The following is a 20,368-nucleotide window of genomic DNA, read 5'->3' as shown; positions in this document are numbered from 1 at the left end:
CTACAAACAAATGCATTAGTCTAAGAAGCATATTCTCTAACTCATTTCAAATCCCACAATAGAGATTATTCTCCTCTTCCCCAAATCTTTTTTCATTAGCCATATTCCTGTTTTCCATCTTTCTGTATATTTTCACTTGAGCCCTTCACTTTAAATGTACCTAGCTATTAATAACAGCTCTTGGTATGTGCCAGGGTTAGTGTTATTCCTGCTATCTCATTGAAACTTCTGTTTAAACCTACTAGGAAGAGGCCGGGCGTGGTGGCTTATGCCTGTAATCCTAGCACTCTGGGAGGCCAAGGCTGGAGGATCACTTGATCTCAGGAGTTCAAGACCAGCCTGAGCAAGAGCGAGACCCTGTCTCTACTAAAAATAAAAAAAAAAAATTAGCAGGGTGTCATGACACACACCTGCAGTCCCAGCTACTTGGGAGGCTGAGGCAGGAGGATTGCTTGAGCCCAGGAGTCTGAGGTTGCTGTGAGCTAGGCTGACGCCACAGCACTCTAGCCCAGGCAACAGAGTGAGACTCTGTCTTCCCCCCAGAAAAAAAAAAAAAAAAAGCCTATTAGGAAGGCGCTGGTAATACTCTTACTTTACAGAAAGGGAAACTGAGTCTCAGAGAAGTAGAGATGAACTAGTGTAAGGTCCTATGATTACTAATGGCAGGACCAGGATTCAGATCCAATCTACAGGATCCATGAAAGCAAGGATCATGACTGCCTTTGCCGCTGTGCATATCACCTGGCATGTAGTAGGTGATAAATAAATCCTTGTCACTGATGAACATATGAATGATGTCAGAGCCTACAGTCTAATGCCTCTCTGGTTCTATACTGGCCCTTGACCTCAAGAGAACCAATTCTGTTCAAAATCCACTATAAACAGGGCACTTACCTTATTAAGTCTAAAGAAGTTTACCCATCCTGAAAAATTCTTTTTATCTCCCAAATCACTCATTCAGGTTAGTTAATCCCCTTTTCACTCCCAGGGGCAAAAATTACTGCTCCCCCCAAAAAAATTACGAGTAAAACTCTTAAACCCCCCCCCAAAAAAAATTATGAGTAAAACTCTTAGAGCTGAGACTTTGAATTGAATCTTTTAATCTACAAAGTTTCCTACCAACCTTGAAGTGAAATGATCTGATGTTAGTGTCCCTAAATTGGTTAGTTCTACTTATATAGGGTACCTGAAATTATACTAATTTTCATTTTGAATATCCTTTCTTCCCAACTACCATAATGGCATAATTACCTTGTCCTAAAAAATACTTGAAATACCACCTGGTGTGGTATTCTGGGTTCTCTAAGTGCACGTCTGTTCTTCGCCAAGTACCTGGCAGAGCGGTTGCATTCTGTAATGGAACAAAGTTATGACATTAAGAGGCTTATTCAGAAAGTAAACATGAAGCTGGCAATCAACCAGCGGCTAAAGAACCAGAAAATTCATTGGTAAAACGTACATCTAAGGGCTGGAGCCACATACTTTCATTAGAAAAGACACCCAGTCTAAAGTCACATCAGGGAAGCATCCTGGAGATCTTCGGGCTGACGGAAAAAGAACCAGCGAGCCAGTGAGTTCAGCCTTTTCTAACATGAGTATAAAGTACCTCTCCTTTCCGGTCTGAAGCTTCTGCAATATTTGGGAGTTGATGCCCCCTAGAGGTGCCCTCTTCTCTTGCTTACCCCAGTAACAGGCACAATTCACCTAGAATACATCTCCGCAGTATCTTACTCAAGTTCATACGTTTTATAGAATTTTAAAAATTTATCATAAAAATTGCCCAACTAATGTGGAAAATACTGATTAAGATAATGAATAATCTTAATACTATATCCAAAGATAATCGCTATTAATGTTTTGGTACGGTTTTTTCTAAGTTTTTTCCTATGCATATATACATGTATTTTTCTTAATATAATGGAATCGTATTGAATATGCAGTTTCTTGGCTTGCATTTCCACTTAATAATATTTTTTCCATGTCAATAAATACACTTCTACAATGTTAATTTTGATGGCTCTGCACTATTTTATTATATAGGCATAATATAACTATTTAGTACTGCTGGACAATTAGGCTGCTTCTAATTTTTTGTTACCGTAAATCAAGTTATGATGAACATCTTCTAATTCCACATTCCCATACTTACTTGCCCAATTATTTCTTTAAGATAAATTCTTAGAATCTGAATAGCTTTGTCAAAGGATATGCACATTATCAAGGATCTGCGACACAATGCCAACCTGACATCTAGGAAGGTGGTATCGTTCCACCAGTGATGGCTGAGGGTGCCATCTTCCTATACCTATGACATTTCCTCTTCGCAATTTAATGGCAAAAATGGAACCTCAATGTTGTTTTTAATTGTGTTTCTTTGTGCATCAGTTGGATCGAACATTTTCTTCATATTTTTATTCTTCTATAATTCTTCCTTTGTGGATTACCTATTTATGTCCTGTGTCAGTTTTCTATCACTGTATTCTTTTTCTTAATGATTTATTTATGAAATATTTGAAATAGATTGTAAATGATGTCTTCTAGTTAAGTTTTTGCTTTTAAACTTGCTTTGTGGTATATTTGGCTACATAGATATTTTAAATGTTTATGGAAGCAAATTTTTCATATTTTTCCCTTTATACGCTTCTGCCTTTAGTATCATCATATAAAAAACCTTTTCCATCCCAGTAGTAATGAAACTATTTACTTCTATATTCCTCTAGATGTTCTATGGTTTCATTTTTACATTTTTCTCTTTTTATAGCATGTATTTTGATGTATGCTATGAGGTAAGGATCAACTTTCCCCAAATAGTTTATCAATTAACTCAGTTCTAATTATTGAACATCCTGTCATTCCCAATCCTTGTAAGGCATTAAATACTTTTACAGTAAATATCTGAATTGTGCATGGCCTGGGCTGAGACTGTGTTAGATATGAGTCTTCCTGAACGACTGATGTCACTCTATGGCAGCTCTGTTGCCATCTCCATCGTGCTGTGTTCTATGCAAGACAGGCTACCAGAACACACTCTGATTTTGACATGCCTCTAGCAATTTACTAGATGTTTGTGGTCAGTTTCTTTATCATGTTGAAGGTGTTTCCTTCAATTCTGAGTTTACAAAGAGGCTTTTCTCAGGAATAAATATTGAATTTTATCAAAAGCTTTTTGAGGGGCCAACTATTGAGAAAATAGGTTAAATGGGGGAGAATAATCATCTGTAATGTAATGAATTAGTATATAGTAATAGCTCTTCTGATGTTGGATGGTTCTTAGATTTCTGGAAGGTACCCTACTAGGCCATAGTATATTACTATTTTCACATATTTCTGAACTTTAAAAAATGATTTATGTATCATATTTGTTTGTGAGATGGATCTATAGGCTTCCTTTCTGTATGTATTTCTGTCATGCTTTCAGGGTTATGTTACCTTATAAAATGAATTAGGAAGCTTTCTGTCTTTGTCACTGCTCTGGAAATACCGACATTCATTGAGAGTGCTCTAAATGCCAAACGTTAAGCTAAGCACTTTATATGCATTATCTCCAGAACCACCATCTCCAACTTTATGAGACAGATTCTATTTTATCCCCCTACTTTCAGATGAAGACATGAGACTTAGAGAGTTTAAGTATGTTGCCTAAGGTTGCAGAGATAATAAGTAGTGGAGCTGGAACCGAAACCACTTCCAATTTCAAAGGTTTTTTTCTTTTTATATCTTAACCATTACATCATCGTCTGTGTCTTTTTTTATGTCCTGCCTTTTTAACCTATTATATAGACTAAAAATGTAGGTTAAAGTTTCAGCATTATTGTGCTTTTATTGGATTTTCCTCAATTTTTAAAAACTAGCTGTTACTTCACATATATCAATCTTTATTTGGAAATAATTTTAAACTTACATAAAAGCTGCAAGAATATGAGCTGTGCAAAGAGCATCTGTTTACCCTTTGCCAGATTCACCTACTTAACATTTTACCCCATCTGGTCATTTGCTCATCCCCCCAAATACATATTCAATATTCTTCTGAACCATGTATGACTCACATGCATAAATAATAGTCCTTTGTCCTTAAATACTTAGTGTGTATTTCTCCAAAGTAGGGATACATTCTTACATAACCACAATACAGCTTTATCAAATTCTGTAAATGTAACGTTGATACAAAACTTTACCATCTGTATTCCAGTTTTGTCAATCGACTGGATGTTGTTTAAAGCATTTCCCCCTTTCAGTATAGGATCATTTCATTGTTATGATTCTTTAGATCCCCTTAATCTGGAGCATTCACACAGACTCTTTGTCTTTATGACATTGACATTTTTGAAAAAATGCACCATCCACTCACCCTCATTTTTTAAATAAAGCATTTCTCATTTGGGTTTGTCCAATGTTTCCCCAGGATCAGATCCAGGGTATGCAGACCTGGTTGGAATACCACATGAGTGAGGCTTGCCCTTCCCAGCTTATCATATTTCAAAAGACCCATCTGCTCCTCATTGGTGAGGTTAATTTTGATCACCTGTTCAAGATGTTGCTCTTAGTTTTGACCTTTTGGTGTGACTCAAAAGGAACACATCATTGGATTTTGTTCCTTGTAGGATTTCTGCATGATTCATTATCAACAGCTTACAACCCTGAATCACTAGCAGTACTCCCAGTCTCCAGTTCCTTCTATTGTGCCACAGGGCAGCAGGCAGCTATGGCATGACCTAGGATCCCCAGCCAGCCTCAGGCACTGGCTGATGAGACACAGGTGGGTCCAGCCAAGGAGGCTGGTCTCATTCAGTCAGATTCCACAGGGGTTGGTGTCATGGTCCGAAAGCCCTGGAACCTAGAAAGCTCCAGCAGAGCCGGAAGAAGAAACTCTCATGTCATCAGGATAGTTAAACCTCTGGAGCCTCCAAGATTTGCGTGGCCCAGAGAGGTTTCTTTCATGTAGCAGTACCAGGGCTTAGCTCAGTACTTCACAAATTTGTTGAAATGTGCACTCTTGGGCCTAGGAGACATTCTCCTCAGGATCTCTGCGGGTGGGGCACCAGAATCTGCATTTTACAAGCATCCAGGTGATTTTGATGAACACAACTTTGAGAAACAATGCTCTATACCTGTTCTAAAAGAATACAGGGCAGAGGAGTGGGGCTTGAACTTGAATGTAGCAAAACAAATACATCTTTGTTTTCCTTAACTTCTAACTAACATTCAGTGTTCAATTATGAATGTATGCAAAAAACTACAGTAGAATGAACAGTCCTGGTAACCATGTCACATACACACACACAAAAATCAGATATTTTCAGAACTCATTATAGTGACTGCAAATATCTCAAAATACTGTTTCTATTCTTTACCGTTTAAAATTATGGTAGTTATGAGACCTGCTGCTGGCTTTACTATTTAATATATTAAAAAGCATATGTATTACTATATCACAAATCATTTTGATAACTATTTAAACACAACTATTTTCCTTTATAATCCTACATATTTTATTTTATGCACTTAAAATATTCTGATAAGGGGTCTCCAGGCTTCACCAGACTGCCCCAGGCATTCAAAGGCATAGAAAGTGACCCACATGCTCTAGATTTCTGCAGCACTTGGATCTGCCTGTCTCCTTCCCCAGGGTCTGAACGCTGCCCCTGCAGGATGGAACTACAGGGAGGGCAACACACAGCACATCTCGGGAAGAGATGGGTCTCTGGGCAGTCCTGCTGAGTACCAACTGTCATGTGAGGATCTTTTCAATGATTAAAAAGTTACCTATTTAACTTTCATCTTCACTGAATACGTAACTGAAATGGGGGGGAAACCCAACACCAAAAAGTTGTGAGTCTCGCAGAGCAAGACACTTCCTGTAGCTTGTTAAAAGCCCATATGGTGAGGTGCAAAGACAGGAATACACGTGGGAACTGACAAAAGCAACAAAGACTAAGCAAAAAAAACAAAGAACAAAACAAAACCCTCCACCCAGGACCCCAGAAGAATAACTCTGAAAATGAGTTCTGCTTTATGATGATGTGTAATACTGGTGGCACAAAGTAAAGGGCACAAAGAAGTGTACAGCTAAATGATTTTTTTTTACATGTATACGCTCTCGTAACCACTACCTAGATCAAGACAGAAAAAAGATTCATTTTCTCAGTTATTACCCAATCACACCCCCAAAGGTAAACACCATCTTGACTTCTATCACCACAGGTTAGTTTTACCTGCTCTTGAACATCACAGAAATGAAATCATGTCATTTGTATTCACTTGAGTCAGGCTTTTTGTCCTTCAGCATTCTGTCTGGGACATGCATCCATGTTACTGGTGTAGCAGTAGTTCACTATTTTTCATTGTCATGTCCTTAGGATGAATACCACAATTTATGTATTCATTCTTCAGTTTATGGACATTTGGATTGTTCCTGGGTTTTGGCTATTAGCAATAAAGCCACAGCTGGGTGTACGGGTTGACATCTGTAATCTCAGCACTTTGGGAGGCTGAGGTGGGAAGATCACTTGAGGCCAGGAGCTCAAGACCAGCCCGGGCAACATAGCAAGACCCTTTCTCTACAAAAAATAAAAAAATTAGTTGGGCATGGTGGCACACGCCTGTAGTCCCAGCTACATGGGAGGCTGAGGCAGGAGGATCTCTTGAACCCAGGAGTTCAAGATTATGGTGAGCTACGATCCTGCCACCACACTCCAGCCTGGTCAAGACAGTGAGACTTTGTCTCAAAATAAAATAAAATAAAGCCACTATGACCATTCTTTTGTCTGTCCTTTGGTGGATACAAATATTCATTTTTGTTGGGTACACACATCCTGGGACACAAAGGGTACACACATTCAGTTTTAGTGCATACTGCCAGTTTTCCAAAGGGGATATACCAATTTATACTCATATTAGTAATATATGTAAGAATTCTAGTTGTTCCACATCCTCTAACCAAACTTTTAGCATTTCAGTCCTTTTAATTTCAGTAGTTCTGGAGGGGGCATATTAGTACCTAAGTGTGGTTTTAATTTGCAATATATCCTATTTTAAGTGTGACCTATTTTACAAAGGGTTTCAGAGATATAGAAACTTTTTCTTCAGCATTTTAAGGTAACAATGAACCTGGAAGCACATTTATTTGACATCAACAGGAAGTTAGGAACATTGATGAGCATACTTTCCAGATAACTGAAGTTTAACATTGCAAACATCCACACTTATTTTATGCATTTTTAGGTAAATGTTGTCAAAAGACATGATGGAGAGTAATGAACTCAAATCCTTCTACGTTGAGACATGCCTGTACACGCCCAGTGGTGAGTGAGTCCTGAGACTAAGAAATCCTGAATCATTTCTGCATCAAATTCCAAAGCCCACAAAAGCTTCCTGTCACCTTCATTTTCTTTCTTTCCCTTTTTTTAACCCCACTTATATTTGTGGGATGTGAAGGAGGAAGACAGAATCAGGCCAGAATATTTTGAGAATTTAATCAAAATCCATAGGTATAACACCCTGATTTTATTTAAATGTTCTCAAATATTTGACTTTAAGCAGGGAATCCACATAATACAAACACTTAGACTGCAAATGAGATGAATAGTTTTATGTAATGCCTGTGATTTTGCATACAGTCTCTCCCAGAGTGAGTTCAAAAAATGAATGAATGCATTTAAACTGATTTTACTTCAGTTCCTAGGTTAAACTGCTAACACTGGCAGTAGGGAAAGTGGATTAAAAAAAAAAACTAATAATTTTGAATTACAAATGTAATATAAACTGGTTATAAAAAAGTGAAACCACACAAAAATTAACATCTTTTTCTCTCCCCCATCCTCCATGCCCCAATCTACTTCTTTTCCCTCTAAGACCCATGGCTACCAGATTGGTATGGACAATCCCAGATCTTTTTATGCATTTATAAAGATGTGTTCACTTTATACATATATACACACATCACATATTCACATACATATATATAAAATGTGCATATATACATACATAAACATATGCACAATATACATAATTTGCTTTTATAAATGGGACAGTAGTATAGATATTACACTGAAACTTTTTTTTTTCACTAAAGAAAATATCCTGGGACTATTTCTATGGCAGTACACATAGTATAGATCTACTTTGTTCTTTTTAACAACTACAAAAATTCTTTTTGTTTTTTTTTCAATTAAACACTTCAGTTGGATAAAAGACTTGTACAATACATAAACAGTACAGAAGGGGCTGCGTATGGTGACTCACACCTATAATCCCAGCACTTTGGGAGGCTGAGGTGAGAGGATTGCTTGAGCCCAGGAGTTCAAGACCAGTTTGGGCAACACAGTGAGACCCTGTCTCTACATAAATTTTTTTTTAAAAAATTGGCAGGACATGGTGGTTCATGACTATAGTCCCAGCTATTCTGGAGGCTGAGGCAGGAAGATCATTTGAACCTAGGAGTTTGAGGTTGCTGTGAGTTATGATTGCACCACTGAACTCAAGCCTGGGCAATAGAGTGAGACCCTGTCTCTAAAAACAAAATAAAAGAAATCAAAATATGGCTCACGCCTGTAATCCTAGCACTCTGGGAGGCCGAGGTGGGCGGATCGTTTGAGCTCAGGAGTTCGAGACCAGCCTGAGCAAGAGCGAGACCCCATTTCTACTAAAAATAGAAAGAAATTATATGGACAGCTAAAAATATATATAGAAAAAATTAGCCGGGCATGGTGGCACATGCCTGTAGTCCCAGCTACTCGGGAGGCTGAGACAGGAGGATCGCTTGAGCTCAGGAGTTTGAGGTTGCTGTGAGCTAGGCTAACGCCACGGCACTCACTCTAGCCTGGGCAACAGAGTGAGACTCTGTCTCAAAAAAAAAAAAAAAAAAGAAATCAAAATGAAACAGTACAGAAGGGTATAAAGTGGAAAGTTAAGGTCCTCTAACTTCCTTCCTAACTTCTCATTTCCATTTTCGAGAAGCAATTACTATTACATGCTTACATATCCTTTTGGAAATTATGTCTAACACTGTATCTTAAACATTTTTCTGTGGTAATACATATACCTCTACCTCATTATAATAGCTACTAAGCATTTCATTGTGTAAAGGTACCATAGTTTATATAATCATTCCTCTACAGATGGAAATTGAGGTTGGTTTTTTTCTATCTTATAAGTGCCGTGGCGTCAGCCTAGCTCACAGCAACCTCAAACTCCTGGGCTTCAGCGATCCTGCTGCCTCAGCCTCCCGAGTAGCTGGGACTACAGGCATGTGCCACCATGCCCGGCTAATTTTTTCTATATATATTTTTAGTTGGCCAGATAATTTCTTTCTATTTTTAGTAGAGACGGGGTCTCGCTCTTGCTCAGGCTGGTCTCGAACTCCTGAGCTCAAACAATCTGCCCACCTCGGCCTCCCAGAGTGCTAGGATTACAGGCGTGAGCCACCTCGCCCAGCCGGTTTTTTTCTATCTTAAATAATACTATAGGCTGGGCGTGGTGGCTCACGCCTGTAACTCTAGCATTGTGGGAAGCTGAGGTGGAAGGATCACTTGAGGCCAAGAGTTCTCAAGACCAGCCTAGGCAACTTAGTAGACCCTGTCTCTACAAAAAATAAGAAAAATTAGCCGGGTGTGGTGGCTGTGCGCCTGTAGTCCCAGTGACTTGGGAGGCTGAGGCAGGAGGATTGTTTGAGCCCAGGGGTTGGAAGTTGCAGTGAGCTATGATGATGCCACTGCACTCTAGCTTGGGCAACAGAGCAAGACCCTATCTCAAAACAAAAATAAAAGCAAAAACGAAGAAACAAAAAAAAGATGACAATACATATCCTACAACAGAACACCTGACCAAATTGCATTCACATTTTAAATTATTGCTAATTTCCCTCCCAAAAGACTGTGTACTACGTTACGTAGCCCCCAACAGTGTATAAGAGAATCCTCCCCATGCTAAGGAAGATAGATTTGTAAAAAGCTGAAAGATTGTCCCCTCTGTGCTACCATCTACTAATTGATATACACCAGTGAACTGTACGGGAAGTCCCCAGTGATCCACCCAGGGGTCACACTCATTTTAATTAATAATCTGAATGAGCACACAGATGGTAAGACAAGCACATCTGAAGGTAATATAAAGCTGCTCAGTAGGCTCGCTAAGAGGACAAGTGACAGAATCAAGATGTCACCAAAAACTCTCGACAATTAGCAATTATGGGACATGGTAATGAGAATGTGAACAACGCAAAATCCTATACCTAGGGACGAAGTACAAATTGCTAAGTACAGCATGGGGAAGGCCCAGTGCTACAAGGTACGATTCCCCTCCCTTTTCACATGTTAGAAATGGAGGCTCAGAGACGTTGAATCAAAAACTATTAAGCAGTAGGGCTGAAGTTCAAACCCAGGTTTATTTGACTCCAAAATCGTCTCTGCTATACCATGATGCTGTCTCACAGCTAAATGATGGCACACGTGAAAAACACTGGAAGCAGGGGGAAGTAGCACAGTGTAGGTTCATAGTGAGTCAGCAGGCTTCATACAAAGAGGTAGAGTGTCTACAGCAAGGAAGGGGACAGGCATGCTCCACGCAGTGGCTGCGTGAAATGCACCCAGAGCCCTGTGTTCAGTTTGAAAGGTCCATGACCTCACAGGTGTCCAAGGAACAGCAACGAGGGGATGATGGTGGAACTGATTCTGTGTCTCAGGAGGAAAACAACAGATGTCTTCGAATGCTTGGAGGCCTGTCACGCTGGAGAGGGCTCAAACTTACACTATGGGGCCACGGAGAACATAAATAGAAACTCTGAGTGGAAAATATAGACAAATAAATTCTGTTCAATAAAAAGACCTTTCTAGCAATTAGAGATTCTGAAAAATGTAATTAACTGCTTTAGGGATGTGGTATAATAGGAAATACATATTTGGTCTTCATCCTTGGTTCCTGGCACAGAGCTCCTAAAACTTTTGGAATTTCTTGAGTGATAAGAGTGTCTTCTGTTCTAAGGAGGGGATTCTTGGGGGGCTCCTACAGAGCTTCATAATGGGGGTTGGTGGCCAGAAAGACCAAGCCTTGATCAGAAGCTTGGAACTTACAGGGCTCCCCCGCAACCTCCAGGGAGAAGAGTGGGACTAGAGACTGAGTCATCAATGGCCAGTGGCCTAATCAATCACGCTGACCTGATAAAACCTCCATAAAAACCCTTAAATGGTGGCGCTCTGGGAGCTTCCAAGCTGGTGAACAACTGGAGCTGCTGGAGTCCAGACACAGCCAGAGCAGGTATGGAGGCTCTGCACCCCTCACCCTCCACCATACCTTGCCAAGTGTGTCTCTTCCATTAGGCTGTTCCCGAGTTGTACCCTTTATAATAAATGAGTAATAGTAAGTAAAGTACTTTCCTGAGTTCTGTGAGTGATTTCAGCAGGTTATGGAACCTGAGGAGGGGGTTGTGGGAACCCCTGACTTTGTAGCTAAGTCAGTCAGAAGTGGGAATACCTGGGGACCCAATATTCATGACTGGCTTCTGAGGTGTGGGCAGCCTTGTGGGACTGAGCCCTTAAAACCTGTGAAGTCTGACGCTAACTCCTTGTAGTTGTCAGAATTCGTTAGTGACAAGAGGGAAAAATCTATCCAAGGGGTAGCAAGCTTCCCATTACTGGAGATATACTCAGGCAGGGACACATTGGCTGATAGCTGGCAAAGCTGTTGCAGGGACCCACACACTGGGTGGGGGACTGGCCCAGATGAACTCTGAGGCAGTGAGGTATGGTCCATGCTGAAGGATGCCGACCTGCCAACTGCTCACCAGCCCATGACAAAGTGCACAGGAGTGGAGAGCAAGCATTTAGGAACTTTTATAGCGTTTTGATGTTCTTGTGGCCTCTAAGTACATGCTCAGTGGATTTGTCTCCTGAAACAGAGTCCAGACCAATGTGGATGCTACAGTTCCATGATGAGTTGCACAGGGGGAGTGCTGCACACCAGTCATACAGAATAGGACCACACATAGTTCTGCAACTGGCCAGAAATAAAAAAGCAGGTCCTTTACCCTGGCAGTCTGGGAAGCACACTCAGAGGCCTTAGCCTCTCTGGGATGTCCCTGGTAAGGCCCTGTATGGCCACCCCATCCCAAGTAGGGCTCTTCCTGTTACTTGCAACCATTCTACATGTCTATGTTAGTTACTGACTGTTCTCCCTGCCAGTCCATAAGCCCACGGGGGCAGGGACCTCAGCAGGCCTATTCACCCCTGCATCCAGGGCTCCGTCTGTCTGGCACCGAGAAATGACCCTAAAGACACAGGGTGAATAAATGGTTTGTCATACTATGTGAAAAGCACTCCCGATATAAAATGTTTTTGGTAATGACAGGCAAGGTTATTCAGATCAACCCTCCCACTGAAAAAACTAGAAGTACTAGAAAAATATTACAATCATGTCCTTAAAAGTACTGGAATACTTACCAGATAGCAGGAATTACCAAACCAAACTGAAAGGAAAGTGGGAGCCCAGAGAGGTAAATAAGGCACGAAAGCCCTTTTTGGCTTGAGGACATTTGTCAATCCTGGCAAAGTGGAATTTGGGTTTTGGTGACAAGAGGACAAAGAATCAGACCCTGAGATCCACTGAAGCAGCCAAGTCTAACAGAGGGCCTATCCCACAGTAAGCTAGGATCCCAAAGGGCTACACACTCAAGGGAAGAGTGAACCAGAAGAAACCGCCTTCACCATCAAACTCTACAAGGAAGGTCGCCACGGTGCTGAGCGGAGCTGAGCAGGGAGTGTCTCTGAGGTGTGGTGACCACAAGCCCTCACACAATCTGCAGCTCTAATCTGCAGCACCTGGGTTGCTTACAAGATCTCAAACTGGGAATTTAGTTTAAAGGTGTCTGGCAAAAGCAAACGTAAGTCCTTCCTACCAAAAGGCAACTCGCCTTAGGCCTTATATGATCCCTGAAAAGTAATTTTCAAGAACACCAAACAGCACACAACCAGGCAACCAAGCACACAAAGAAACACACTGCATCATGAGCATATGCCAGGAGAAAAAAATTAAACAGACAGCTACAAAAAACGTCACATATTGAAATTATCAATCACAGATGATAAAACCATGACACTATGTTTAAAGAAATAAAAGACAAATTTGACATTATTTTTAGGGAACAGTAAACTATAAAAAGTGACCAAGCAATCTTGGATTAGGCAATGGTTTTTTAGACATGATACCAAAAGCACAAACAATAAAAGAAAAAAATAGGCAGGCTAGACATCATCAAATTTAAAAACTTTCATGCTTCAAAGGACACAAGGAAGAAAGTGAAAAGATAACCCACAGAATGGGAGAACATTTTTGCAAATCATATAGCTGATAAAGGTCTAGTAACCAGACTATATATAAAGAACTCTTACAGATCAATAATAAAAAGACAAATAATCCAATAATGAAATTGCTTTGCAATTTGTTCATGGGTTTGAAAATTTTTAAGCAGTTATAGTGAGTCTTCTATGGCACTAATGGTTTTAACCAACTGAGAACAAGAGTTTTTTTTCCCCCTCTGGGTGTCAGGTGCCTTTGAAGTCTTTTATCAGGCTCGGAAGCATCACTGGCCAAAAGCTTTTAACTGAAGACCATCAATATAAAACACAGCCAAGGTGCTCCACTTGAGCACTCTTGCTAGGTAGCTTTGGTGGAAATAAAACACTAAAACAATATTTGATCTTGATATTGTATTTCCAGAGAAGCAATCTGAGACAGGACTGTGTTTTGAACACAACAGACTAAAGTGATTTGTGAAATCAATAACTCCACCAAATGGTCCCTGAGGTGTCAAGGGAATTGCCTAAGGCCACACTGCTGGTGAGTTGTAGAGCCCTGATTTGAGCCCAAGCATGACCCAGCACGGGTGATTTTCAATACCTGACTGGGTCCCAGAACCTGTCCTCTGTTGTATGGCAGGGCCAGGTGACACAACTAGGTGAGCAGTGTTTGATGGCCAAAGTGTATGGTGATCCCAGGACCACATGAAGGCTCCATTTATGTCTTTCCTGGGAAGTGTGGATTTCCTCCAGACTCTGTTCCTAGCAGGGGCCAGAAATGTGTGGATGTGGAGTTGGGGAAAGTCCAGTGCAGTTTGTTCATTTTGGGCTGGGCTGAAGTTCTGCAAAATTTTGGTAGCAGAAGGATGTCTTGAGGTACAGCAGCCTCTGGGGTCTCTGACACTTAGGTTCTCAAAGTAGAAACTCAGCATGGTGGCCAGTAGCTTTCCAAGCACTGGAGAAACAAGGACTCAATGCTTCTGCCCCTGACTTAGCTCTTGGGACATTTTTGGCAGCCAGAGCTTGTGGTGGTGAGGCAGTCTGGTCCCAGGAGCCAGGCCATTTGGGGAGGGCTATTTCCAAGTTTCAGAAGCAAAATTCCCCAGGAGTTCCTTCCATGTGGGTCACCTGACATCATTCTGGTCAAAAAGTATGTTGGCACCTATCCAGGGGTCCAGCCCAAGACAGGACTGTCCCCCTTTGTCTCACAGGCAAGGGTATAAGCTAGGTGAATGGGTATGCTAAGCTAAGGTCAAAGGTGAAAATGAGTAACAATTCCCCAAATGCCATGGCCTTTCAAGTTAAATTCATAGCTATCCACCAAGAATTTACTTTAGGAGGTAGGCAGGAGACCAATGCTGGTACTACAGCATTAGCACTTACTGAATGTTTACTATATGCCAGGCATAGTGCTAAGAGCTTTACAAAAGAGCTTTAAAAGCACAGATCACTGGCCCCTTGCAATAATCCTGAGACAGTTTCTAATTTACAGATGAAGAAATGGAGGCTGAGGAAGGCTGGGTTACTTGCCCAGGGTCACAAAACTGGGAGGCGGGGGAGCTGGAGCTTGAACCCAGGCTTGTCTGACTCTAAAGCTGGGGGTGCTGAAGCCTTCTGATGAGCTACTGAGGAATGAGGTAACAAAGAAGAAAAAGACTGGGGAGCTTATACCATATTCTGCAGTTTTGGGGGTAGATCCCAAGAGATAGAGCAGCCAGAAGCAGTTCTGAGTAACAAGAAAAGCAAGTCAAGTCCCTGTGGCCTGCAGCAAGGAAGACGGGGAGAGCCCACAAAGAAGGCATAGCCCAAGGAGGGATAAGTGGTACTGGCAGCTTCTTGGTGTCTTCTTGTAGTAAAGATGACATTTTGTATTTGCAATAATTATTTGCATCTCCCTCCTCCACCTTGGCACTGCTCAGATGGCCATGCCAAGTTGACCAGACTGGCAGAGGAAGAGCTGGGATCCTGGGGGCCATTTACAAAGGGTAGATCTGTCTTTGGTCCCATTGCAGGCAGAACACTTTCAAGTGTCTACTTAGTTTTAACATAGATCTTTTAAAGGGCATGTGTCACCCTATGAATGGCACCTTCCATGCCAGAATGCTGGCATTTCCTTTCCATCTGCTTCAAGCAAGCTCTTAAAAGTTCCATTCACTCCTTCCAGAACTCTACCAGACAAGCATTCCATGGTAATGAAGAACACAACTGTTCACTGCCATATCACGGGCACTATGATCCGCATGCTTGGTGACATTACAGGAACTTGGGAGGCTTCCTTACCTCATCTGAAGAGCCATTTTCCACTCTGAATCTTCCAGCCCTTTGGATGGCTCCATCAGCATCACTGGAAATAAGCTGGGGGGGGGGAGGGAAATATGTTCAATTAGGTAGCAAGTCACCATTTGCAATGCCCCTTCTCTCTATATGTATCTATCCTATAAAGCCACACCTATGACATGGGCTAGAGTGCCCAGCCTAGAAGGTAACAGCTTTTTTACAGCTCTATCAGCCAAGTCCTTATATAGTCAGTCCCTGCTGCCTTCAGGAGCCCAAGAGTATGGAATACCTAACCTGAAAGAGTGGAAAACAAGAGCATCACATCTAAATTTGAACATATTCCAACATGGAAGAACATTAAAGTGATGCTCCCTGGAAAAACAATCTTAATACACATCACATGTGGACAAGTGGCAGCTCACAGATGGCAAGACCAAAAGCCAAGTCTCAAGTTCAGCTGCCTTCACAGGAAAGCCTAAAAAACAATTAGTGGTTGGCATGAACCCAAGGCTCTACTACCATCAGAGAAAGCTCTTGTGCTTCATTCAGTTTTAAACAGTTTCCAAAAGGCCAATTAGTCCCTTCCCAGGCAGGCAGACTGTGTTTTAGCTCTGGCAAGGTGATGCATGCAAATAGACGGTCTCCAAGGGGTTCAAAGCCAGAAAGAGGTGAGCCAACAGATCGGGGCTTGGCACATCAGTCCTAAAAAGATTTAACTCATTTTCTCCTTCTAGATTTCTCAGTGGCAACTTGGAAAAATGAAACATCTTTTTTTAACCTTTTAAATCTACTTGCAACATGCAGCAAAGATCTGCCAACAATTTCCATCTCCCAGACCCATCAGAATACACTTGTCCCAAGGGGCACTTCTCACCTCTTCAACTCAGGGCTCACTCAGCAAAACAGAAACATGATTGTTAACTCATATTTTCACTAGTGTTTAAGACGTATGAAGGTATGAAAATTAATGGAAAAAATTCAGGGGAAAACTCCCACAAATTTTCTCAAGGAAAATTGTTTGAAAGAGATTGATAAATTTTTTCCATGATAAACATAAAAGTAGTATCTTGTATTTATCAAGTTCTTCTACGTGCCATGCACTCTTCTGCCCTTAACATGTATTATCTCATTTAATTCTCATAATAACAACACAAGGTAGATACTACTACTTTTTTTCGTCTTCCTCCTCCTCCTCAAGCTAGGTACTCAAGCTATTACTATTCTTGTTTATAAATGAGGAAACTGAGGCATATAAACGTAACACAACTAGCTAAGTTCATATAAATAGTTAGTACAGGAAGAGCTGGGATGTGAAAAAACGCAGCCTGACCCCAGATGCCCATCATCCTCATTTATTTTATTTATTTCATTTTATTTTTTTCTTTTCTTATTTTTTTCCTGTGTGTACATCATCCTCATTTAATAACACCCTACCTAGCTGTCCTCCAGGGCTGTTCAAGACAAGTTCTAGTTTTTACAACTCATCTTTCTCCTGCAAAGTTATTTCTAAAAACAAATGCTGAGGATGAACTATTGAAGCTGTGTAGTCATGAATTTCACCTTGCCCAAACAGAGGTCTGGCCTTGACCCTTGGCTCCTGGGAGGTGATTTCTAAGCCCCAGGAACATACTGCATGAGTGTCTGTTTATGTAGGGACTCTGAGCCGTGCTGGATAGCAATAATGTGGTTTATGGTATCAGCTCTCCCTCTGGAGGGGCTGTTGGTTAAGGTCAGCCATGAGGGAGGTCAACTACATCGACAGGGTCAAGCCCCAGTAAAAACTCTGGATACCACAACTCAGGTGAGCTTCTCTGGCTGGCAATACTCTGTGTATATTGTCACACATCATTGTCAGGAGTTAACATTGTCTGCCACTCCATCGGGAGAGGACAGCTGGAAGCTCCACATCTGGAACTCTTCTGGACTCTGTCCCATGAGTCTCTTCCCTTGGTTGATTTTATTTTATTTATTTTTGTAAGACATTCATTCATTCATTTAGAGACAGGGTCTTGCTCTGTTGCCCAGGCTAGAGTACAGTGGCATCATCATAGCTCACTGCAACCTCAAACTCCTGGGCTCAATGATCCTCCTACCTCAGCCTCCCGAGTAGCTGGGACTACAGGCGTGTGTCACCACACCCAGCTAATTTTTCTATTTTTTGTAGAGACAGGGTCTTGCTCTTGTTCAGGCTGGTCTCAAACTCCTGATTTCAAGCGATCTTCCTGCCCCAGCCTTCCAGAGTGCTAGGATTACAGGCGTGAGCCACTGCACCTGGCCTTCCTTGGTTGATTTTAATCCATATTCTTTTTCTGTGATAAACCATAAGTGAGCTTAACAGCTTTTGATGAGTTCTGTGAGTCCATCTAGCAAACTATCAAAACTGCGGTTCTTGTGGACCCTAGAACTTTGCAGTTGGTGTCAGAAGTGAGGTTGATCTTGAGGACTGTTCTCTAACTTAACAGAGGCCAATTCTAAAGTACAAGAGCAAGATAAATTTAGGTCTTCTAGGGTCACTGCCATTTTCACAGGGGAGGATTGGGGATTCGGTGTAAATGGCTCTTTGCTTGTGGATTTCTACTCACTCTCTGTTAAAACAGAGGGAACAGAAAACAGGTTTTGAGTTGAGTGTTATTGATATAGGCTGGCTCAAGGGCTTTGGGAGAAGCATTCTGAGATCACATCTGGACTTAGAAAGGAAAGAGTACTACAACCAATTAATCATGTCTGACAGAGGTATATACAGAGAGGGGAGATGCATCCACCCCTGCTTCTTACCCCTGAAATGGAGGTTAGCAGATACAATCCTGACTGTAGCTAGTCTCATCTAGGACTCAAAGGCTTGGGAGAAGAGCTGACAGTCACTGATGCATTCACATAAAATAAAAATTAAACATCATTAAAACACTAGATTCCAGATACTGCCAGGCATAGGCAATAATGCCCTTTTCCTTTGTTGAGCTTGGAATAAGAAGCATATTGCGTGCCTTGTTTTAAAAGTTCCAGAAGAAAGGACATATCTAATGATTTGATGGTAAGAAGGAATTTACCTTCTTCCAAACTCATTGTCTTTATGGATTTCAGGATTGTAACTCAGGCTAACGGGTCTGACTCTATCGTCTGTACCATCTCCCCCATCACCATGTTCACTGGAGTCACTGTCATCTCTCACCCAGATGCCCATGACTGCCTCCTGACCATTCTGGACACCCGCCTACCGCTGCTCCTCTCCAGCTAACTCCTCACACTGCAGCCCGGTGATTGACTGTACCCCACAGTCCACCTCTATCCCAGTGTCCCGCTCCCTCCCATTGAGGGCGCATGTATGGTACTCCCTAGCTTGGCAGGCCTCCTCTCACCCCTCCCCTAAGGATCCCTCCTCATCCTGCAGTGCCACCAAAGTCCCCACTGCTCCCAGACACCTTCCTGACCCACTGCCTGGGGAAACGATCCCACGTGAGTTCTTGGAGTCCCCACAGAACTGTGATTTACATTTCTCTCTGCGATACTTGATTCACAGCTATCTTTCCTCAGTCACTCTTTCTGCTCCCCACCAAGCTCTACGAAGGCAGTGACTACATTTGTTCTCACCACTACATCCCCAGAGCTAAGCGCACCGCCTGACACAGTATTGATATTCATTAACAATTTATAAATAAGAAATATGTGAACAGCCAAGTTCCTACTGAAAATGACTAAAGGAATATAAAAATGGGGGTGAGGCGTACGCTAGCTCTGGAAACCAGAGAAGGTTCATTACTCATGCAAGAAATGTCAAAGAAATTCCACTAGCTCTGTCATGAAGGAAAGACCAAAGTGAAGGACAAACCACAAAACCTGAATCACCACGTGCCAGGGAAAGTCAGCCTCAGCAGAGACTTAAACTGTGCGGGTTCAAACTAATGCCTCTGAGCTCTTGCTGGCAGGGCAGAGGGTAGGCAGGAGGTCCTTCTAGTCGTACGTGGGGCTGGCACACAGAGTGGCAGTCCAGTGCCCCCCAGCCCCCAGTTGGCTCATGCAGCTTGCTCACTAAGCAGAGGGGGCCATGGTGGGTGGGTTTGATAAAGACTGGTACACTGGCTGCTGTGAAAGGAGACAGTGCCCCAGCAAACTAAGGGATAAAAAAACTAAAACTGCAGGGGAAAAAAATCCCTTTAACACACTAGAGAAGCTGATTTTTAGTTAGCTGTCTCTGTTTTCTATTATTCCTCACAAACCTCTGATCTGGACAAATAAAACTATAGAAACTTTACACTCTTCCCTTTGTTGGAAGGAGATTTGGCTCAGGAATGACACAATCTCCATCAAAACCCATCTAAATGTCAAATACTGCACAACCTAGAAGCCCTCTCCCCTAGGTTCATCTTAGGTGGTATAGAGCTCTAGCTGCCACCAAAAACCACTCATGCCATCTGCCACAGTAATGGAATTGTAGCTGGACACAAGGTAGACCCACGTGCCCTATCGGTGGCCATTTGACTCAACTCTCTCCACTTGGAAGTGGGCCAAGGTCCTGGGTAGCATTTATGGACCCAGGCTTTTGAGGAGAGGGGGGTGCCTCTCCCATGCGCTTTTTCCTTCTCCACTGGTTAGAACCTCAGTGACCAGAGAGACCCTGGAAGCCCCTGTTGAAGACAGTGGATTCATCTTGGGCCTGAATGTGTGGGGCAGAGCCACCACCCACTTAGAATACCTGGCTAGATGTCAGACAGAAACGTTGTTTCCACTGCATTGTGACATTCTAAGCCAACTAATCCACCCCATGATGAAGAATAAAGAGAAAAATCACTGATCCTATGATAAGTTCA

At 42.0% G+C, this 20,368-nt stretch overlaps 1 protein-coding gene across 4 annotated transcripts in view; it reads right to left on the bottom strand.

Moving 5' to 3' along the window:
• GARNL3 (GTPase activating Rap/RanGAP domain like 3) overlaps window positions 1-20,368 on the bottom strand; it is a 134,667-nt gene that overhangs the window by 70,835 nt on the left and 43,464 nt on the right. For all 4 annotated transcript variants that reach the window (XR_011233936.1, XM_069474681.1, XM_069474683.1 and 1 more), the window contains 2 exons: window positions 15,567-15,641; window positions 1,252-1,351 (listed from right to left, as the gene is read on the bottom strand). Coding sequence is in view for 3 of the 4 variants with exons in the window: in XM_069474681.1 (XP_069330782.1) it covers window positions 1,252-1,351; window positions 15,567-15,641 (175 nt within the window). In the remaining variant the exon portion in view is untranslated. The remainder of the gene's footprint in view (window positions 1-1,251; window positions 1,352-15,566; window positions 15,642-20,368) is intronic.

The sequence above is a fragment of the Eulemur rufifrons genome, chromosome 7, assembly GCF_041146395.1.
Source record: "Eulemur rufifrons isolate Redbay chromosome 7, OSU_ERuf_1, whole genome shotgun sequence".
Lineage (NCBI taxonomy): Eukaryota > Metazoa > Chordata > Mammalia > Primates > Lemuridae > Eulemur > Eulemur rufifrons.
Note: the sequence above shows the minus strand (reverse complement) of the source record. Positions and strands in the feature narration are given on the sequence as shown.